Source organism: Lacerta agilis, chromosome 2, assembly GCF_009819535.1.
Source record: "Lacerta agilis isolate rLacAgi1 chromosome 2, rLacAgi1.pri, whole genome shotgun sequence".
Lineage (NCBI taxonomy): Eukaryota > Metazoa > Chordata > Lepidosauria > Squamata > Lacertidae > Lacerta > Lacerta agilis.
The window spans coordinates 2206424-2229988 of NC_046313.1; the positions used below are offsets into that span (position 1 = coordinate 2206424).

Below are 23565 nucleotides of genomic sequence, written 5' to 3' on the forward strand. Positions count from 1 at the left end.
AACAACTGACTGGTCAATGGTCTAGTGCAGACATTAAAAACATTTACAAACCATGGTTTAAGACAGGGATGGGGAACCAGCAGTCCCACATATGGATTCCAATGCCCATCAGCCCCCAGCCAATGATCAAGATGATGATGATGATCAACAACAACAACAACAACAACAACAACAACAACAACAACAAAACAGCAGCAGCAGCAAAAACTAAACTTCCAAAGAAGCCCCAAATAATGGCAATTTATTTTAAGGTAACTCAGTACATCACAGCTAACCAATTTCAAGGTTGCCATAACAGCGTATTTCAGCCATCAAATAAATGTGTACGCATACAGGAGTGCTGGAAACTAGATTGCAATAAAATCTAGAGGCCACAGGTTTCCCACCCCTGATTTAAAATAAAGAGCCATCCTAATGAATGAACCTCCCCTCTCTAGAGCAATTTCTCACCTCACTTCCCTCCACAGTATTAACTTTGTTTCTGTGATGGAGGTGCACCAACGCTACCTGTCGCCAGGGGGTTTTTCAGGGGGATCTCTCAAGAACTCACTTCCAGCACCTCTCAGGTGGGTGCCATTGCCATTCTAAGAGAACGAGGGATATGTTCATGATGAGTTCCGGCACCTCTTTTTCTAGAAAAATAGCACAGACTATCACTGACACTAACCAGGGTTCTCAGGTGAGCCAAGATTTGAAACTAGGGTTGGGAGTGGGTTTACACACCATGGTTAGGAGGAAACCTTGTTTGCCTGGAGGGGGAAAGGAGGGGAGGGCATTGCTTTACAGATAAAAGAAGAAGCAGAGCTAAAGTGCTTATTTGTGAAGCTGGCTCCCGTGAATCTGCAGAGAGCCAGTGTTACATCTGCGCAACTAGATGGACCAGCCAAGCAGTTCCATGTGCATAGGTGCAAACACCACTGGGAAAATTCTGTTTTTCAGAGTCAGTCTGCATGTTCAAAATAGTCTATGCCAGTCTTATGGTGAATGGACCATATCAGGCTGCAAGTGTGGAAGAGTTACATCTGAAATCTTTTTTTAAAAATCATGCACACAAGCTCCATTCTTGCCATTCATAAAAAAAACACTTGTCACACTGCCTCACTACATCCAAACGTTCCCAAAGTTCAACTTGCATCAACTCCTTTGGTTCACACTTAAGGTCTGTTCCACAACAGACAGACAAACCCCGGCTTGTTTCTCCAAAGTTGGTTTTGCTTTCTGCTCACCTCATGCCCTTCTACTTTGGTGAGCTCCTGGGGTGGGTTCACACATAATGAAATGAACCACAGCTCATAAGCCAACAGCAAAGCACAGCTTCAGATCATGGTCTGCTGAGAGTAAACATGCAATAGTTAAGCTACTGAGCAGAGTTTACACACGGCACTAAGCCAGGTTCAATGAACCATAAATCTTGGTTTAGTATTTTATACAAACCAGGGGAATTAACTTGCAGGTACACCAGCCACGCCTTGCTACAACACCCTGGAGAGAGTGTCCTTATTCACCAGTCATTGTAGATGCACCGTGGTTATATACCATGAACTGGGCTGCTTTACTCCTTCCTGCTAGTACACGGGAGAAAAAAATCATGATCTCTTCATAGTTTTCCTCTGCATAACAAGTACAAAGGCCCTCATTCAATTACAAGGCAAGTCCCTCTATAATCCCTTAAGAGTCTAAGTGGACACCAACCCAGGATGGATGGTTCAGCTGGGCTCACCAACACTGCCACCTACAGGCTGTGCCTCCTATTGACAGGCAGAGAACAAAGAGAAATTCCCGTACACAAAAATAATCTCCACAGCTGAAGATACAGAATTATTGTTTCATTTTATTTCTTACATTCTCTTACATTTCTTACATTCTTGATATTCTCCCTTTATTGCTAGGAGCTGGTGGAAGAGTGCATTGTCCTTTCACACTGAACTTCACATCAACCCTTCACAGAAGTTTGGGGTAAAAGGTGGCTTGAAGCAGCTTCACAGCATTAAAAAATGCACCCACGTTTTTCCACATGTGGTGGTCCCGTAAAGTAATTAAGGAATATTGGGAAACTATATATAATTGGGAAACTATATATAATGAATTTTTAAAAATCTTTTATAAAACTTTCCCTGAGATTTTCCTCTCGAGGTCCCAATGGAGGTCCCAAAAAGCCAAAAGAGTTTACTACTATACACCACTGCCACAGCTAGAACCTTATTGGCACAAAGGTGGAAAACAAGCATAGTACCCACTCAGGAAGAATGGCTGTGTAAAACGTTCGAATATGCTGAACTGGCTGGTCTGATGAACAAGATAAGAGAAAACGAAGATAAGGAATATAATGAGGAATGGATAACGTTGGCTGAATATTTTAAGGACCAGTATAAACAAATGCATAGCTTAGCAGGTCTTCAGTAAATAGAGTTGAAATAAGAGTATTTGATAGATAACAAACTGGATGATTAAAAAGATGTGGATTATGCGGAGTAATAGAAAACCAAGGGAACCAGGAAAAGGGTGGAAGGGAAGTCATATGGTATATGTATACATGCTGTGTTTGGTACGAAGTTGTAAGCGGGGCTTTCATTTGAAAATGCAAATGAAAAAATACATGAAAAAATGCATGCGCACACACACACACACACACACACACAGAGAGAGAGAGAGAGAGAGAGAGAGAGAGAGAGAAATTAAACTGCTTTTACTTTAATTTTATTGAAATCTAAAACAATGAGCATCCAGGCAGAAAAGAAATTTAAGGCCTGGCCAGAAAACCCCCAAGTATTTAAGGTGATGAAAAGAATTCAAAGAGGGGGCTGAAAAGATCTCTGCAGGAAGGGCATCCCATAGCCATAGCACCAACACCCAAACCCTCTGTCCCTTGAGCTCATGAAGGGCCACTGGGAGCGCATGCTTAAGGGGAGGGAGGCTCATCTGGCCAGGTCAGCCAATACCACTAAGACTGCATGTATATCTTCAAGAATCAGTGTCTGGATTTGCTTTCTTTCCTCTTCTCTCCCCCACTCTCCCCTTTTCCCTTTCAGGCCATGTCATTTAAATTGTGAGCCTGCAGGCAGGAACCATCTTGCTTTTTACTCAGCATGTTAAAATTGTAAAAACAACCATAATAATAGGCTATTGCACAAAGGGAGCACACTCATTGCTGGTGTGTGTCTCCCAGAAGATTGGCCAAGAGTGAATGCAGCCCTTGGGCCATAAAAGAGTAGCCACCCCTGATGTAGATGATGGCTGTGAGCAGTCAAGACATCAAAGCCTTGTACTGTGACCATCAACATTCCCAAAGACTAGCTGCTCAGTCTGTTACAGGAGAAACCACCGAGAATCCTGTGTTGTGTTAAATGCTAAATGCTATCCAGGGCATAGTTGTTCAAGCACTCAAGCCCACTTTTCGGGTGCATGAAGCATAAAGCAGTGTTTTTCAACCTTTTTTGGGCAAAGGCACACTTGTTTCATGAAAAAAATCACGAGGCACACCACCATTAGAAAATGTTAAAAAATTTAACTCTGTGCCTATATTGACTATATATAAAGTAATTTTTCAATTTTTCCCACGGCACACCAGGCAACATCTCGCGGCACACTAGTGTGCCGCGGAACAGTGGTTGAAAAACACTGGCATAAAGCATGTGCCAGAGCTATGCTATTATCTTTAAAAAGAAAGGACTGGATCACTATAGGCCCTCAATTTTAAAAAAAAGAGCAACATACGAACACCAGAACCCACAATTAACAACCACATGGGCAATTGCCACATGCAATGATATTCTAGTCAGCAACCAGCTACTGTGCAGGGATTTTCTCATGACATAAAACAGCCGTGGCGTTTAGGTTGCCTTGAGCAAGTTTATCTCTCTCGCTGACCATACGTTCCTAATTTGTGGGACAATTCCCTGTTCCTTTAGGATGCTGCAATTGTGAAAATGTACAAAAGCGGCAAAGCCTCCTTGCCCTGAATCTAGTGTTGTCATCACCAACATGCTGGTGCCCGGATCCAGAGCCCAGTGGACTTTGAGCAGTTTGGGGTGGGAGCCAGCCTAAACGTTATCTGTTCGCCAGAGGCAGGGGCAGGTGGGCTGCAGAATGAGATCGCCTGGTAGGATAGCTGGCTGCTTTGCAGGAAATCCGCAAGATTTTCTGTCACCCAATTATTTAACAGAAGCAGCAACAAAAAGGCTTTTCCCCCTCCCTCTCCTCCCTTTCTAACTTTGAATGAAAAAATGAAATGTATTGGGAGAAAAAACAGGCACGTGTTTTGGGTGTAAAGAGGCCATGAGCTGAGTTCTGGTACAATTTCTGGGTTCTGCAGCACACTGCCCCTTCATGAATGCTAAGTGTATATCCACTCCCTCCCACCCAAGGCATTATTTTGGAAGACCTAGAAAGCGCCAGTAACAATAAAGGAGTTCTGTATTCTTTAATTCTGGGGCGAGGAACCTGTGACCTTCCAGACTCCAACTCCCACCAGCGGCAGACTTGGGTACTATGGCACCCTGTGCGAGGCCAAAATTTGGCATTCTCCTGCCAGTCCTCACTCTGCCTTCCCAAAGGTTGGTAAGGAGGAACTGACTTTCGGAAGGAGGTATGAGGTCCTAGAGCCGTCCCTTCTCCTTCCCAAAGCTGGAAAAGCACTAATGAGGCTTTAGGAAGGAGGAAGGAGGACTCTATGACCCTGTCAGAGTCTCACATTTCCTTCCCAAAGCCCAGCGCCTTGCTTACTGGGCTTTAATAATTATTATCATCATCATCATCATTCTTTATTTGTAACCTGCCCATCTGACTGGGTTGCTCCAGCCACTCTGGGCAGCTTCCATCATACATAAAAACACAACAAAACATTAAACCTTAGAAAGCTTCACGATACAGGGCTGCCTTCAGATGTTTCCTAAATGTTATATAATTGCTAACCTCCTTAGCATCTGATGGGAGGGTGTTCCACAGGGTGGGAGATGGCGCTCCCTCAGCTCAGCGCCCAGTGAGTGCACACCGCTGGCACAAGTCTGAATCCGCCATCCCTGCTCCCACCATCCCTGACCACTGAGCATGCTTGCTACAGCTGGTGGGAACTGGAGTCCCAACAAAGAGCTGAAGGTTCCACAGGTTCCATCACCCCTGCATTCACCTATGCCTCAAAGTTGCTTGGGGCGGTCTTCTTCCCCCCTCTTGGAAGGCTGCAGCCCATCACCACGAGGGCATTTCACTTTGGCACAAGCCCCCCTGACTTCAGTGTGAATATTCAAGAGTTAAGGTACCTTTGTCTGCAAAACAAAGTCAGTAAGGATCAATATCAAGGCACAGAATTGTTCCGATTGTCTGATTTCTTCAAGGATAAATCTCACAGGTCTGCCAAGTCCTCCTGGGAGCCTTGCCAACAGCCCGCTTAGCTAAGCTGACCAACATACGCAAAGCACACAGTTTCACAACCCTCAGCCAAGGCTCAGATTCATTCAGGTTAACGGAATCTGGTTCTGTTGAATGCTGACAAGAGGCCAAAACACAGAGGACTGTGAAAGCTCCTGCCACACTAAATATTTTACTCCTTAAGGCACCGCTAGATTCCTTAATAACCTTGGAAGATCCTGTTATCACCTATTACTGCTGCTGCTGCAGAAGGGCAGACACTGCGCTTATCTTGTAGGCATTTGAGCTCAGCGTAGAAATGTCACAGGCTGAACCCGTTGCATTTCATGGCCTTTTGGTCCTCGCGTTTCATCTTCTCTCCCACCTGCCCATGCATACATATCTCTCTTGGCTGTGGAGAACACTTCTCACCTGCTCCACAAAAGCTTCTGCTAGTCTTTGATGGCAGCCTTCCCCAGCCTGGTGCTGCTGGTGGACTACAACTCCCATTAGCCCCAGCCAGCACAATCCATAGTCTGGGATGCTGGGAATTGTCGTCCCACATCCAGAGGGCACCAGGTTGGCGAAGTCTGCTTTAAGGGGACTACAACACTCATTGTTGTTCTTGCTGCATCAGACTAACCCAACTACCTCTCTGGATTATTCAGTGCTCTCCATTAAAAAAAGAGAAAAAAGTATCCACATCCATTTAGTTTCCATGCAAACTAAGGCTCTTTAGACTAGCAGCATCAGTAATCTGGAACATTGCTACTGTTGAAAGCAGACAAGCACCTACAATTCCAACACGACATCACCAAGCATTTGTTTCACCAAGCATTTTTCAAGAACTAATTTAATTCCATCTTGGTTGTTCGTCCTGTGTTTTATGGTGCTGTGATTTTATGATATTTTAATGTTTTTATTGCATTTTTTAATTGTTGTTGTTGTTGTTACTACTACTACTACTAGTAGTAGTAGTAGTACTACACCAGGCCCAGGACCTCAATCAATATTTTAAGGATCGCTTCTCCCCATACAAACCAACCTGGACCCTGCGCTTGTCATCTGAGGCCCTTCTCCATATTCCCCCTCCCAGAGAGGTTTGGAGGGAGGGTGGCAACAAGAGAACAGGCATTTTCTGTGGTGGCTCCTCAAGTGTCGGATGCTCGCCCCAGAGAGGCTCACCTGGTGCCATCATTGCATGCCTTTAGATGCCAGGCAAAAACATTCCTCTTTACCCAGGCCTATGGCTATTAAATAAACTACGGCCTGTGAAAGTGTGGGGGAGAGGACTGTTATCGTGATGATTATTTTATTATTAGGCTGTCTGTCTGTATGCTTTCTATTATGCTTTTATCACTCATGTCATATTTCTTTTAATGTTGTACACCACCCTGAGATCATTTTTCATAAACAGTGGTATATTATTGTTGTTATTATTATTATTATTATGAAGAAGTTGGTAGCTTATGAATATTCTTATAAATAAAATAAGTGTTGATCCAGAAAAAGAAAAACTTCAAAAATTATTATTACTGCAATTAATTTATTAATTGCCTCCTAAACCACCGTCTCAAGGCAATTTACCCATAAGACACCTAAAAACATCCAAAAATGCAAATACATTTAAAAGAAGACTAAAAGCTGTTTCTATGATTCTAAGTGCACACCTGAGGTTAAAATCCAGAGATGGCAGAGAGCGCCTGTTGGAGAAGCTCACCGTTTGGTCAAATCTCTCGATGGTCCCCTACCAGCTTAGCACATCCTAACTGCAGGGGTTTGGTAGAAGACTCAAACTCCACCCCTTTATGACACCAAGCTCCCACCCAATGAATACGGCATTTGCAGAAGCATAAACCCACTCGCATATCTGAGCGCAGACATTTAACCAGGTTCTGTGGAAGCATCTTTCCACCCTTTTCCTACATAGCTTCAGAGACCTTAGCTCACCAGCAGTGGCATGATTCTCCAGAGCTGACCTGGCTTGGACACTGGAGCTGCACCAGTGGCGGAGGAAGCCTCTCCGCCGCCCGGGGCGGCAGAGCGGAGGCACCCCCCTGGGGGCAGGGCGTCAGGATGGCATGCGTAGTGCAGCTGGGCTGGCACTGCCCCGGCCATGCTGCTTTATGGACGGCCAGGGCAGCCCCACGAGCCGCCACTCATTTGCCAGCTCGTGGGGCTGCCCAAGCCATAAAGCAGCACGGCCGGGGCAGCCCCACAAGCCACAGCTTGCTCGTTGGCTCAACGTGGGAACAGCAACACCAGCTCAGATACACTACGCATGCCCGGAATTTCTGGGCATGCGTAGTGCATTCGGGCCGGCACTGCTGCTCCCGCGGCGAGTCAGCGAGCAAGCAGCAGCTTGTGGGGCCACCCCGGCCGTCCGTAAAGAAGCACAGACGGGGTGCCGGGTGGCGGGGGAGTGGCGGGAGGGGCCAGGGAGTGTCAACCCCTCTCCCCTGGAACCCGGGGCAGCCCGCCCCCTACACCCCGCCCTTCCTACGCCACTGAGCTGCACCCATATTCCAAAGACTTTTAAACAATCTTAACCAGATAGCAGCAGTATTCAAATGATAAATCAAATGTTCAAAGACAGCACAGTACATCGAAAGCTGCCTTATACTGAATCAGACCATGGGTTCAGCCACCTTATGGGCTACACTGCCAACTGGGCTCACCGTCTTCAGCTGTGGGTCAGGCCCCACAGCTGGACCACAGCCTGATCTAAAGTGGGTCACAAAAGCAGCACCAGCACCACTCTCATCACTAGACAAAGATATGGTAAGAAAGAAAGAAAGAAAGAAATTTACACATTAAAATACATGTCAAAATTGCGAGCCTGAATAGGCTTGTTTAAACAAAAGAAACGCCATCGCATCAGGAGGTCCATTCCATACAATGTACGAATCAAGCCTTAGTGTGGCAGCACCTGCCCTTTGGAACTCCCTGCCACTACACAGCAGGCAAGGACTATGTCTAAAGTCTTTTCAGCACCTACGGAAGACTGTTTTCAACAAGCCATTTAAGAGGAGGGTTGTTGTTTTTTATCCCATCTGTATCTGTATTGAATTTGGAATCATTTTAAATCAGTTTTTTATTGTTGATGTTTTTATTATCCTTTTGTTGTTCATCATCACTTTGGGATATTTCATGGGAACTGATTCATAAATGAAATGAAATAAATATAAGTTGCAATCGACATTCATTCCTTTGGGGGAAAGTAAAATACTGCACTTGGAGGAAATGTTACGGCGATGCTGAAAGCTGCCCACTATGCTTAACGCTGGCTGATCTGACCACCAGCAGGGCAAACAAGCAAAACGAAGTCAATACATTTTTCGCGGATTATTCTTGGGGTGCAAAATGCACATCACATCCTAAGAGGCCCAGCACTGCAAGCGCTTTCTCCCCCCCCCCCCCACACACACACCTGTTTGTCATAAAGCAGACATTTAGCTTAAGGTCACCAGACGTCCCCGTTTCCTGGGGACAGTCCCCAGATTTACAAATCAGTCCCCTGACAAAATCCATCCATTCCGACTGAAGTTGAAAAGTGTCCCCGGATTCATTGAAAAAAATCTAGTAACCTTAATTTGGCTAGTTAATTATACCTAGGCCGACTAACCTGATTTCTCAGGAGTGACTGCAGAGGTCACTGGCAACTGCAAACCACGTGTGATATCAAGACAAATTCTGTCTGCTTCCAACCTCCTCTGAGCCAGGGGAAAGAAAGGCTACAGCGCCATTAAGAGTTTCAAAAGCCAAACACAGCTGTGCATTTGAACACAGGCACCTACTGACAGCCGATTTAAACAGGACTCTGAATGCAGCCGAGAGGCACGCTGATGGATTCGTTATTCAAGCAACTGGAAGAAAATTCACAGATTCATCATCCACCTTAAAGGAAAGCTGAGCAAATGACAGATGAGCCATGGACAGCTCTGCCATCCAGCCTGCTAGAATAAGCATCAAGTCAAACCACACCTGGCTGTGGGATGAGGGGACTGTAGGAATCAACCTTGAGTCAAAATCATAAGAGATGTCAAACATTTACTGGACCTAAATCTTAAAAACACCTCTCCAGTGCGCCAGCCAAGCCTTTCCCAATCATCCTGCCTTCTGATGCTCCAGCTAGGAATGAAACATATGCCTCTCACCCTTCCTTTTTTTAAAAAAAGAGAAGCATTAAAACACTTATTTTATTGTTTTCAGGATGAACAAACATGCTACAGCTTGCCAAACAAATCCGTCTTGTGGTACAGATTGTTTTCCCCATTTTTTACACACACAAATGCGCACACACCTTTTCTGAAATCCAGCTGGATTGGAGTTTGTTGGTGTCTCTGGTAACTTCTCTCTCTTACATCATGGATTCTGGCTTCTATTATGGATGTGTGTTCTGAATTATTTTATTAAAACTTTCGCTACAAATTTGTTATGGCCTTTGGCCTCAACAATAAACCGATATGTATATGAATGTATGTAAAAATATTTTTTTCATACATGCCAGTGAGAAGTAGGCAGTCTGTATCTGTTTTCCTTTCTAAGGGCATATGAAATGAAACTGAACCATGTTGTAGAAAATCTGTCGGACTTTTTGTTGGTTCTTCAGTCACATTATTTTCCCACCAGTTTTTTCATGTGAATTAGGTCCCCAAGCTGTATACACCAAAATCCATTTAAAAAAAAAACCCAGTCTAAACCCCCCCTTTTTTTAATCCTCTCACAGGTATTGGGTAATATGTTGTGCAACTCTGCCAATACAAGAGGCAGGCCGTGAGATGCAGTAGCTACACAGCTGGACTCGGGGGACCCAGATGCAAATTCTTACTAGGTCTTCTTGGGCCAATCACTCTGCCTGTCTCTCTGCTCAAAATTGTAGAGAAACAAGAACTCAGGCCACAACGACGATTTAAATGATTCACATTTTTCAAGTCTCTTATGGATAGATTTATTTCTTAAAGTTTATATGCCAGGTGAAATTAATGCGCCAGGAAATCTAAGCAACCAGTACACGTTGACCTTAAAACTTTAAGACTCTATTAGCTGAAGAAGAATCTCCGAAACAGGGCCTTGTCCTGGCGCATTAATTTCACCTGGCATATAAACTTTAAGAAATAAATCTATCCATAAGAGACTTGAAAAACTTGAATCATTTAAATCATCGTTGTGGCCTGAGTTCTTGTTTCTCTACAATTTTCTGCCTGTCTCTTTGCTCAGCCTACCTCACAGGGCTCTGGAGAGGATAAGCAGGGGAACAACATACATTAACTTGAGCTCCTTAAAGAAACAGCTGAATATAAATGCCATTCAATATATACAGCAATACCTCTGGTTATGAACTGTCCTCCTTGCGAACGCTTCAGGTTACAAGCTCTGCTAACCCGGAAGTAGATGCTGCTGGTTGCGAATTTTGCCCTGGGATGCGAGTGGAAATCGCGCACCAGAGGCGCACACACACGCAGCGGGAGGCCCCATTAGCGAAAGCGCGCCTCAGGATAAGAACAGTTTCGAGTTGAGAACAGAATTAAGTTCGTGACCAGAGGTACCACTGTACACCCTTTCTGGACCTTATTGTTCTGATTCTTTTCTGGCCCTCCAGGCTTTTTAGATCTGTGCACTTTCCCTCCACCGAATGTTAAATTCTGTTTTTGGTGATGCCGCGTAGCTGATTATACTCTTTGACTTGCCGTTGCGGAAAAAATTATGTTGCTGCTTTTTTATATTGACAGCTGAATGGCTGCTACGTTTTTCTTTTCCTTTTTTAAAAAAAGTTTTATCCTTGTGAGCCACCCCGAGGACGCAGCTTTTGGGTGCCATACAAATGTTGCAAATAAAAATAAATAAAACAGATCATTCTGCTGTGGAAGACACTCGTGCTGCATGCTATTCCAGAAAACATAAGAATGCAGGAAGGGGAACATGGAAGAGAGCCGGGTCGTGAAAGACCCTACGTGAGCATCAGCAGTCAAATCAGTAGAGTACTTCCTGGATGATCTTTAAGAAAAGATGGGGCAGGAAGGATTGCAGTTCAGGGGCAGAGCATCAGCCATGCAGGCAGAAGGCCCTGATTTCAATCCCTGGCATTTCCTGGTAAGTAGAGGCCCTTCTCTGAAACCCTGGAGAGCGGTCACCAATCAATAGAAGCACTGCAGAGCTAAATGGACCAATGGTCTGGTTCAGTATAAAGCAGCTTCTTGCATTCCTAGGTTCCCTGTCCCTCTTCCTTCTCTCACTTTCAGGGCTCCCAGTTCCTCCAAGGCCCTATAAACATACACCGACAGTGGCATGAAACCGTCATGCAGTCCCACTACTGGGTAGGACCAGTTGTGCAGGTCTTTCCCATTCAGCTTAGGAGAGAAGGAAACAATGACAATGGGAAGGAGAGAGGGGGGAGAGGGGGGGGCAGCAAAAACTCCATGCAAGTAAAGACACTAACAAAATATTTTACTCTGAGCCATGCTTCCCCAACCAGATGCCCTCCAGACTCTTTGGATTCCAGTGGTGACTATCATTTCTGATGGCTGACTATGCTGAGCTGAAGTCCAACTACATCTGGAGGGCACCAGATTGCAAAAAGGCTGCTCCAGGCAGTTTGGAAAGTTAACACACACCCAAAAAAGAAAGAAAGAAAGAAAAGGATTAGCAAACTATTCCCATCACAAAGCATAAAAACAAAAGCAGAAAAGAGTAGAGAGAGTTAGCAGAAATCAGCGGAAGCTCAATTATTGTAAAGCATCGCCATAGGGGAAGCAAAACAAGAGCGACTACATTTGCATCCTAAACAGTAGAAGGAGAAAAGCACAGAGACTGGCATTCCCTCAAGCACTGGATCATCTCATGGGATGAGAATGCTGCTCCCACAACCCTGCAGGGAGCTTATGGCACATCAAAAAAATCTAGGAAGGGGGTGGACAGGTAAGTTTTTTAAGAGGGTTCAATGTGCTTTGAGAGAGGGTCTGCTTCCCACAGCACACAAATAAGTCCCATCCTTCCTAAACGGCCCCTAGGCTCACCTGTTCCTTCACAAGTGTCTGAGTATCCCCTGACACATTGAGAGGGGGAGGGGGCAGTCCCCAGTGGTGGAGAGCATGGGTAGGCAAACTAAGGCCCGGGGGCCAGATCCGGCCCAATCACTTTCTAAATCTGGCCCACGGATGGTCCTGGAATCAGCGTGTTTTTACATCAGTAGAATGTGTCCTTTTATCTCTGGGTTATTTGTGGGGCCTGCCGGATGTTTTTACATGAGTAGAATTTGTGTTTTTATTTAAAATGCATCTCTGGGTTATTTGTGGGGCATAGGAATTTGTTCTTTTTTTTTTCAAAATATAGTCCAGCCCCCCACAAGATCTGAGGAACAGTGGACCGGCCCCCTGCTGAAAAAATTGCTGACCACTGGTGTAGAGACACATGAAGCCATCACCTCCTAAAACTAAAGATGAGATACAAAAGCAAATAAACAAACTACAGTGATGGGCCAGCAAGCCCACAATGCCTAAAGGAGAATATTGGAAGGCTTCTGAAAATGAGAGCCAGACATTGGAAGGGGGTGCCCAACCCTCCCCGCCCCACCCACCCTTTCTTCTCTGGTCATTTCACCCTGAAGCTGGGTTTCTTCTAACCTTAGGAGACCACATTGGACAGAAGAGATTGGGGGTGGGGGATGGACTTTTACAAAGAAGAAATCAACAAGCCAGAGAAAAGTTAAGCACTCCTCTAGTGCCCCTTCCCTGAATCAGGTGGGAAATGCAGGCTTGGAAGTAGCACGTTTCCCTTCCTCTTGTGTAGATCCAACCTCAGTGAACCCCCGATATTCCGCCACCAATGCATATCTCACCAGTGTTTCCAGCAACCTTGTCCTTTTGGGTTGTATATCCTATACTGCCCCTTGCATGTGCTTTACAGGACACGACAGACACACACACACACACACACACAAGCATGGAGGCCAAACATGGAAGGCTCAGAGAGGGTGGGCACATGTGCACAAGAGTCAGTGTGGTGCAGTGTCCAGAGTGCTTGACTAACATCTGGGAGAGCCAGGGATCAAACCCCAACTCAGCCTTGAAGCTCCCTGGGTGACTTTGAGCCAGTCACAGTCTAACTAACCCATGGGGAAGGGGAAAACTGTACACACCACCTTGGACTCCGTGGAGGAAAGGTGAGCTCTCCATTGAAATCAATAAATAAGCAATTCTACGGGTTCCCAAGCTGAGACCTTTCAAAAAAAACAACTGAATGACTGAGAAAAGAAAAAGTCACTGTGTGAGAGAGTATGAGTGGGGAAGAGGGGAAGGAGAGAAGGAAGGAATGGAGGGAAGGAGGGAGGGAAGAGGGTCTGCACTAAATATAATCTGGTTTAAATATTCTTTTTGAAAGTTGCACATCTCACACAACTCAAAAGATTATCTCTCTCTGTGTGTGTGTAGGGGTGTGTGTGTGTGTGTGTGTGTGTGTGTAAAAACTCCAAGTGATATTAGTAAGTATCTCCATGACATCACAGCCAGACATCACCTTGTGACATCATCAACAGAATCATGTGAAGTCAACGGTTTTATCATCAGAAATAAATGGTAGGAAAATGAAATGAAGCAGAGGACATTCAAAGGGGAAAACGATGGGGTATGATGCCATGACATCATAGAGCATCAAAAGCATGCAGATGTGTTCACAGCAAATGCCAAAAATGGATGGTGCTTTTAGACCAGGGATGGGGAACCTGTGCCGCTTCAGATGTTGTTGGACTACAACTCCCATTGCCCCTGAACATTGGCTGTGATGGTTGGGGCTGATGGGTGCTGGAGTCCAACAATATATGGAAGGCCACAGGTTCCCCAGCCCTTCTTAACTCACTCACAAACCACAATAAGGTGTTCAACCCTAATGAAAAATGATTGCGTTTTATGGCCTGAGAGATGCTGGCATTCCATCACGGTTCACTTGATTATGAAAAGCAACTTAGCCACAGACACTCTTAGCCCAAGAATTTGTTCACAGTTACAGAAGTGAACTGAGCTCATAGCCCTTCCACACAAAAACCAGCTCCTGTTTCCCCCACACACTCTTTCATTTCAGCACTAAAATTGGGGGAGGAGAGGGAGTCATTTGTTGTTTCCATTGTTAGAAACAATTGGGAGCTAGAAATCCTCACGAATCTGCTTCTCATCAGCCAGGGACCTTAGAGCCTGACTTGCCAGAAGCCCAGCCCACCCCCGACTTATTCTGAGAGCTATACTTAGCAAGCAACACATTGAAACCACCAACTAGAAGCCCCCCAGACATGTCTGGTCATCGAGGGATGCCAGGCTTTAGGAGAAGCACCCAAAAAAGTAGCATCAATTGCAACTTCTGTTGCCAGCAGGCCATGAAGTTGGGGAGGGGGTTGAGGCACAGGCACCCATTACTTCCCACAGCCTTGGCAATGTGGGCACCCACCTTTCATCCAATAGGAAACAGCCAAGAGGCACATGCAGGCTTAAGGGAGCTGGAATTTGGAGAAAACTCTCATACTAAGGACAGACTGAGCTCCAATATGAATGCAATGCGGGTCACCGATGCAACATTCACCTCGGCAAGAGTTGTACATGACCCCTGCCTTATCTTAAATGACATGCATTCAGGTATTGGCCCCCAAGGCGACATGCTGAGCATGGCGGCAATCTGTGACTCAGGCAGGCCAAAGGCGAATTCTCCATGTGTACAAGCTAGCACACACTGTATGGGAACGCACGCGTGCACAGATGGAGACGTGCGCAGATAAGTGCTTTGCCATGCCTTGCGTCACAACTGAAATCAGTCCTCAAAATCAAAGGATGTTTACTTTGCGGATAAGATTGTCTATCCATGGGACATTGCAGAGCTGGGAAAGGGGAAGAAAGGGGCATCAACAGGCAGCAGCAGCTTCCTCGTGGGAAAAGGCCAATAGAAATGAGGGTATTTAGTTTAGAAGACAGGATAAAGGTTTATAAATGCACGTGCAAGGGAAGCAGGGAAATAATTTCTCTCTTTCGTATGAGATGTGATCCCACAACTGCTCAATGAAATGAATGGCTTGTAGAATGGGGAGGAAGCAACTTGATGGGTGTAAGGAGGATGCTAAAGGGGGGGGGGAATAAAATGGTCTGTGGGAGTCAAAATTCAGAGCCCACTGTGAAAGAATAACAAACACCACTGACAATCACTCCACATGTTTCCTGCATCCTGTTTAATTTGGCCTCCAGACCACAGGTGGATGGGCACATCTGTGTGCCAAGAAAAGGCCCCTGCACACAGAAAACTAGCATGTCAGTGGAAAACTGTCCAGCCTGGCTTTCTCCCTGACATGCTGATTTTCTATGTGCAGGAATCTTTTTTCCCCCTCTTTGGGAAAGAAGCAGTCAATCCTGTGAGTTCCCACCTGCAGCAGTCCTGGCCAGACACATTTTCCAGCTCAGTGGGAACAAGGTCCCTGCCTGCCATATGAAACACGGAGCCCATTCACATACTGCACAGCAGGAAATCAGAGTTTGCCACCAAGCGTTCATTGCTCAGGGATCTGCAGCAAATCCCACTTCCGTACAAGTGTCGCCTTCACACCTCAGGTTCTCAGTGCACAGAGAAGAAGAACTGGGCAGACTTCAGCCAAATCTCTAAATCCCAATTTCATTTCCGCTGCTATGAAGTAGGGACAAGAGCAACCTGTGGGATTGCTTCAAGGACCAATGACACACTTTTTGTGTGGATCGGGGACCCTATGTGTCAATTAGGCTTTTTCCTGTCCTCCCCAATATCAGTCTTTCTATATCAGTGTTGGGAAAGCTATGGCCCTCCCAGATGTTGCTGGACTCCAAGTCCCACCATCCCTGGGGCTGAACCGCAGCTGGGGGGCCACAGTCCCTGTTGTACTTGCTGAGCAGGTCTTCTACCACTGCGCTATGGTCCCCATCCCCACGCTCACCCATTTGCCATTTGCATCTCTCTACTACATTGCACCACCGTCCAGTTTCATTATAAGAAAACTCCCCAAGCAGGAAAAAAGACATTTGCAATTTCCAACACCTTCAAGCTACACACCGAGTTTCCTCCCCTCCTTCTTTGAAGCATTATGGATGAATTAAAACGCACCCTTGCTGAGCTGCTGACAGGTGAACATGCTCACCTCCTTTCTACCCTCTGCAAGTGTCAGAGAGGTGTGAATTGGCACTCGGCTCTGCTAAAAGCAAGCTTTAAACATAACATGTTGCAGCCGTGGGATGGCTCCCAGAATAATCCCTGGAGCCTGATTCACAAATTGTCCCCTGGAGTTTAAGCCAGATTCCTAGAGAGCCAGAATGAAAAGGAGAGCCAGAAAACTTCACAGCACATGGGTGGGCCAGCTATCTGGCCACAGGGCAGCCAGCCACACAGTGCACCTTATTTCATTCCCGTTTTCATCCTACTCTTCCTCCAAGGATCATAAGGGGCCACAACAACCCTGTGAGGTAGGGTAACCTGAGAGATGATAGCTGGCCAAAGTTCACCCAATGAGTTTCATGGCCGAATGGGGATTTGAACCCTGTCCTCCAAACAGAATCATAGAATTGTAGAGTTGAAAGGGACTCAGCACTGTGAAGGATGACTTCATTGGAAGCTGCCATTTGCAAGTTAGACCATTGGGTCCATCTAGCTCAGTACTGTCTACACTGACTGGCAGCAGGATTTAAGACAAGAGCCTCTCCGAGCCCTGCCTGGAGATGGCCAGGATAGAACCTGGGACCTTCTGCTTGCAAAGCGAATGTTCTGCCACTGAACTGTGCCTGACATCTCCTTCAGGTGACCAGGCCACATCCAGTTTCATAATTCCAACAACAAAATTCAGCATATGCAAGCACTTAAAGAAACCTAATGTGGGGCAAGATTGCACAAAGAACACAATCTTAAGCTACATCATGAATATCCCTTCAGTCCCTCAGGAAAAAAGGGCTCTTTTGGAACAGAGCCAGCCTGCAAGGGCAGCTTCAGAAGGAGACCTCTGTGCCTTCAGGTAGCAAGGGAATAAGATGCAAGGGTTTCTGTAGCCAGAAACTGGGGCTTTGTATTTACGGAAGCGTCAGATCCCAGCCTGCCTCTTCCAACCAACACAAACCTCTGCACTTGGCCCAATGAAATCGACGTCAGGTTTGCAACAGGAAAAAGATGCTTTGGGGGGCCACAGATCTCTTTGGTGGCAGGCAGCTAATTTGCAGTGCAATCCTCTGCATGTTTACTCTGAAGTAAATTCCACAATAATAATGAGTGAGGGGTTGTGGTTTTTGTTTGTTACCATGCTGTGTGTTTTTTGAGTTTTTCTATTGTAAACATGCTCTGTGCTTCTCAGAGGAAGGGCAGTATAGAAATTTCAGCAACAACTCAACGGGGTTTGCTCCCTGGCAAGTTGCACTTAGAATGCAGCATTTTATTCTTGCCACCTACAAGCCATGCAGGACTGGCCCCGATCCCTGGAAGTGGTTGGCAATAAAAATTCTTGAAGAGCTTCATACGCACCATTGTCACAGTGCAATAATAATAATAATAATAATAATAATAATAATAATAATGAATCCATTCATTCATTCATTCCCACCCATCTGGCTGGGTTTCCCCAGCCACTCTGGGCAGCTTCCAACAGAACATTAAAATGCAATAGTCTATTAAACATTAAAAGCTTCCCTAAACAGGGCTGCCTGACAAAACTCTGCAAGACAAGGAGGTCAGTGCTACCATCCCTACATTGCTGCTGGTGGTGAGGCTCAGCAAATCTGGCCTTTGCTAAGGCCCACCAGCAAGGCAGGCTTTGAACCCAGGGCTGCCCCATTTGTCGCTCGGTCTCATAACTACCAAGCCACACCAACGTGGTCAGCGTAGGAACATAGGAAGCCACCTTGTACTGGTTCGGCCATTGCTCCATTGGTCCCTGGCTCAGACTTCTACACCTAGTAGCAGCAAATATTCGCAGCCCTAACTGGAGATGGGAAATTGAACTGAGGACCTTCAGCATTCAAAGCAGGTACTCTTATCCCTGAGCTAAGGGCCTTCCCCAGGGGGTATGGATGTAGGGTATAGTCCAAGGAACCCTCCAGGGACAGTTGAGCAATATTCAAACAGCTGCTAGGGTGGAAGCATGGGCATAGCCAGGATTTTTGTTAGGGGGGCAGATTTGTGTGTTTTTTTATATTGATTTTGATGTATGGGGGGGTTAGGGGGAATTTCTGCCCCACCACCACCACCCCTTGGCTACACCCATGGGTCGAAGGTCACAGGTTCAATCCCTGGCATCTCCAGGTTTTGTTTTTGTTTCTCAAGGAAACAGAAAGCAAGCAATGCAATGATCTTCTTCCAGATAAGCACTGCCATGCAGAGGAGACAACACTTGCATATATATTGTTTTGCTGCAGGGTGGCTTCTTCTGTCCCATCCCATGCACTACTGGTTTTCTTGTTGGTCTTTTCGGGGCTACTTCCTGCTCACCCACTTTTGCATTATTCAAGCACTAAGTCACAGAAAAAGTGGTGCAAACATGTTCTGTCTGAAACACATGGCAAGCTTCTAGTCCCCACGGCTGCAGCTAAAACAACAACAACCCCCAACCTGTACAACGCAAGCTCACTAAGACTGCTGCACGTTGCATGCAGATGACTTCGTCTCACAATATGGAAAGATCAACAAGCGCTGCTGACGGTTGTGGGGGGGGGGCACATGGGTTTCCCCACACCAAAGCAGCTGGAGACAGTTCGTCAAATGCTATTAATTGCTGCGGCAAATAAAAAATAAAAAATAGCCCCCCCCCCATCGGTAAAGCCTGACAGTTCCCCCATGACAGCGGCAGGAGCACAGAGAGAATTCAACTGCCTAAACTTGTTGGGGCAGACAAAAGCTTGAGCAAACCATGGGCTGAGGAGGATGCACACGTCCCGGGCCAGGGTCTAGAAAATACGGGGGGGGGGGGGGGGCGGGACCAGCGCTACTACAAGCCCAGCCAGGCGTCCTCTCTCCCTCCACCGATAAGGCACCGCAGCAACAGCAACCCTGCCCTGCAACCCTGGCATAGTCCTCGCCCCCAAGCAGCCCGGTCGCAACGCGCGATTGGTGTCCAGGAGATCGGAGAAGCCTCCACGGTGTCAAGGGACGCAGATGGGGAAGATCAGAAAGAGTTTGGCGGCGGCTGGCGGAGCCACAGGCAGGCAGAAAGGCCCAAGGGGTGCGGGGGGGGAGCAAGTACATCGGGTTACTCACAGCGCCCGGAGCTTGACCCACATCTTCTTACTGGGGGCGGACTTGAGCTCCAGAGGAGAGGGGCAGCCCTCGGGGGATTCCAGCAGGTCGAGCTGCGGGACCTCCATCGCCGCTTCTTCTGATACCAGACGGGGAGAAAGAGAGAGAGAGAGAGAGAAGAAATGGTGAGCCCCAAGAGAGCAAGCGCCTCGATTCCCCTCCCCACCCCCACTGATCTTCTAGCCCCACTCCCGCGCGTTGGGGGGCGCAGGCAATGCTCTCCCCCCACAAACACACACCGAAGCAAACGCGCGCGCGCACACCCTCTCGCTGCCTTTGCGCGCTAGCTGGTTACCCCACGTAACCGGGTGGCTTGCTCGGCGCTGCTTCGAGGACTCGCCGGCCGGGGCTGGTGCACAAGGAACGGGGGGCGGGCTCGGGCGAAGCGAGCCGCCTGAATCATCCGTTGTTGGGGGAGCTGCAGCCAATCCCCCCCCCCCCCCCGCGCGCCGGTCTTAATGGCCTCCCTTAACCGAGAGAGGGAGGGAGGGAGAAGAGAGAGGGAGGGTGGCTTCCAGTGCGATCCCTCCTCCTCCTCAGCCGGGCTCCCGCGATCCACTCTCCTTCCCCCTCTCAGCTCCCACGCGCGGATCTACGGCGGAGAAGATGAACCGCACGCGCCTCCTTCCCTCGCTTCTCCGGTGGACGATGGGAAGGAAAGCGGGAAAGGCCGCCGAGTTCCGCGCGCCCTCGCCGCAGGTGCCTTCAGGGGAGGCGAGGCGAAGCTAAAATGGCCCCCGCGCTGGGCCACAAAAGCCCGCGACCCCCGCAGCCTCCAGCCTGAGCGAAGGCCGCCCTCGCCACCATTACCCGGCTCCAGTCGCCCTCTCTGCCTAGGGAGACCCCTGAGCGGCGGCGGCGGCGGCGGCGTCCCAGGGAGCAGCAAGCCGGCCAGCCCGGGCGCAGCTGCTGGTGATGGTGATAATGGTGGGGCGGCGGCGGCGGCGGCTGCCTCCTCGGAGCGCATCCGGATTCCTGTGGAAGCGTCGCTGGCACCGCGCAACTTTCTGCAACCGGCCAACAGCAGCACGGCTCGCCACTGTTGCTGGCGCGGCGGCGGCGCCGGGCAGTGCGGCAGCAGGGAGAGGCTGGGCGAAGAAGGCGGGCAGGGCAGGGCAGGGCAAGGCGCAAAGCAGCCAGCCAGCAGTTACCTCTGGGCACTGTTGCGCGGAGAATCCGCGGGACCGAGCCGCGCACCTGTTTCCTACTCCGCTACAGCGCTCCGCTCTGACGAGAGAACCTCTGAGGACGTGCAGAAGCCACCAGGCAGCATTCGGCCTATGCTAATGTATGCTTAGGAACACAGAAACTTGTAGCCACTAAAACACGCACTATACATCCCACCCACCCACCCCAAAGACTCCTGGAAACTGTAGTTTACCCCTCACAGACCTGCAATTATTGGCACTCTTAACAAACTGCAATTCCCAGGATTCTTTGGGAAGAGATGGGCTATAAATGTATGGCATGCTGCACAGCCTTTTACTAAGTCAGTTCCACTGGTCCATCACGCTCCATATTCTCAACATCAGGGATGGGGATCATGGGCATAGCCAGGATTTTTGTTGGGGGGCGGGCTAAACCTCAGATTTATGCTGCTTTTCATTGATTTGGCTATGCCCATGATGGGGAACCTCAGGCCCAGGGGCCAAATGCCCCTCTCTGTCCAGCTCTCAGAACTCTCCCCCTGCCACAGCCCCCACTGCTCAAGCCTCATGTCCTCCTTGGGTGTGTTGGCCTGACTGAGTTGTGCCGTACAATTCTATGATTCTATGAAATTCCAAACCACAGGATCTCTTCATGATGGTCGTAGCCAGGCCCATGCAGAGGGGCCGGGGGGGGGGGGGGAAGGAGCAGCTGGGGACCATTGCCCCGGGCCTCAGAGACCTAAGCTTGCCAGGGGGCCCACCAGGGACCAGCTACTGTTTTTGTTTGAGTTTATAACTTTATTCTAACAAAACTCTCACCCCAGGCCACAGAAAGGCTCTGCACAGGCCTGGCCACAGCCACACAACCACTCAGCCACGCTTCTTTTTAAGATTATACAACCTTCTAAGGTCGGGCAAATGATTTGCTCCAATTTTCCTTTAAGTAACCTTGTCTTTCTCAGAACTTGCACATCCTTTTCTTGAAACCAAAGCACCTTGTTTTTCCAGTGTTCCTAAATGCTTAGCCTTGGAGCAAATGGAACAACTCTTCTTCAGTTTTCCTTTCCAGAGTGACCCTAGGAGCCAATCCTCAGTGGCTCTCTCGCCTCCTCTTTCCCTCTGATTGGCTCCAATCAGCACAAAGGGTGAGAAGACATCTTCTCCATGGCTCAAAGCTCCGCATCTATGCTCCCTGATATTCTGAACCACTACACCTGCTGGTAGATCTCTAGATGAGCTGAAGTAGATTGGCGTGGATTTCTGTCTCTCAATTGTTGAACAATAGCTGCATCAAAATGGCTGCATCGGGATATCCCATTCAAGCATCCATTGCCCTCCTCGGTGGGTAGTCGTCACACAGCCTGCACCCGTACATCTGAGAGTAGGACCCTGGTCCATAGCTGTGACTGCAAGAGAGTTTGGAGACCCCTCCTTGATATGTTACTGGCAGACACTCCTCATCTTCAGGGCTGTGCATAATTCCCTCTATTTCTGATGCTCAGGCTGTTAGTGCTGTTACTTGTGTAGCCAAAATAGTACCATCCCACACACAGCCTTGGGTAAGCCCAATTTCTGCAGAAGGATAAGAACATTTTGGGAGGGGTGGGGCTAAGGGGAGAAGCCCAGAGCTCAAAGGAGAAGGAGAAGAGGAGGAGGAGGAGGAGGAGTTTGGATTTGATATCCCGCTTTATCACTACCCGAAGGAGTCTCAAAGCGGCTCACATTCTCCTTTCCCTTCCCCCCCCCCACAACAAACACTCTTTTGAGGTGAGTGGGGCTGAGAGACTTCAGAGAAGTGTGACTAGCCCAAGGTCACCCAGCAGCTGCATGTGGAGGAGCGGGGAAGCGAACCTGGTTCACCAGATTACGAATCTACCGCTCTTAACCACTACACCACACTGGCTTTCAATGATCACTGTTGTAGTGGGGGACAGAAAAGCAGGGGGTGCGTTGCAGTCCAAATAGGGAGCACTGCACTGCAGTCTTTTGTTTTAGATTCCACTTGTAAATAACCTAAACCTTCACAATAGTTATGGCCTACAATGTGCTCGTCCAGCAAGATCTTATTCCCGTTTACCCAGAACTTTAGTTGTTGGGCCCCATCTGTCTCAAGAGACAATGGAGTGTGCCTCCGGAGGTAAAGTCAAACTGCTGGAGCATCACAGCACCTGCTGCAGAGACCGGTAACTCATAGCTGCTGCCTCCCACGTTGTTGTTTTTGCTGTGTTAGCAGCACCCAAGTGACTTCCCCGGGGCACAAGCCTGGGCAGTGTGTATGGAGGTCTTGGGCTGGTCAGATGACAAGGTCCCCTCTCGGCCAAAGCTGATGTGGTCCAAAGGAAAGCAGAGCAAGATGTTTGGCTCCAGCTGGGCTGCAGGAGTTGCTGGAAGGAGGTGTACAACCAGGGTTGCCCACTTGAACAAATCATGGGGAGGAGGTCCGCCCCACCCTGCATAATCAACCATAAGACATCACACACACACACAGACACAAACACACACACCATTTGAATGACAATGTCCAACTTTTTTGTGTGTGGACCATCCCCCTTCAGTATTTTATTTTGGGGGGTGGAAGGGACCTTGGCCCCTAGGAGTTGGCTCCTATACATACAAGGAGTGAGCGTGATTTGTGTGTGATTTACTCCTTAGCCTTTTCTTCTCCTGAAGATGTCCCACAGGGCAGTGGGCATGGACTTTTCCTTGGGGTTTACTGCCAAAGCCTTTCTCACAATGGGTTTAGCTGCAACACAGTGGAGGTTTAGGATCAGTTCTCCTTCTCCTAGATGGGCCACCTTCCCAAGTT

General features: G+C 47.9%; 1 protein-coding gene across 3 annotated transcripts in view; it reads right to left on the reverse strand.

The window, feature by feature from the left end:
- PDE1B (phosphodiesterase 1B) overlaps positions 1–20475 on the reverse strand; it is a 126242-nt gene extending 105767 nt beyond the window's left edge. Inside the window, exons 1-2 of one of the 3 annotated variants that reach the window (XM_033136902.1) lie at positions 20422–20475; positions 19573–19690 (exon numbers count right to left, since the gene is read on the reverse strand). In XM_033136902.1, coding sequence (XP_032992793.1) covers positions 19573–19679 — 107 coding nt within the window. In that variant the 5' untranslated portion in view covers positions 19680–19690; positions 20422–20475. Of the gene's footprint in view, positions 1–19572; positions 19691–19906; positions 19923–20421 lie in introns of those variants that run through there. The other 2 variants (XM_033136909.1, XM_033136917.1) reach the window with 2 other exon arrangements.
- Between the last annotated feature and the right edge of the window lie 3090 nt (positions 20476–23565).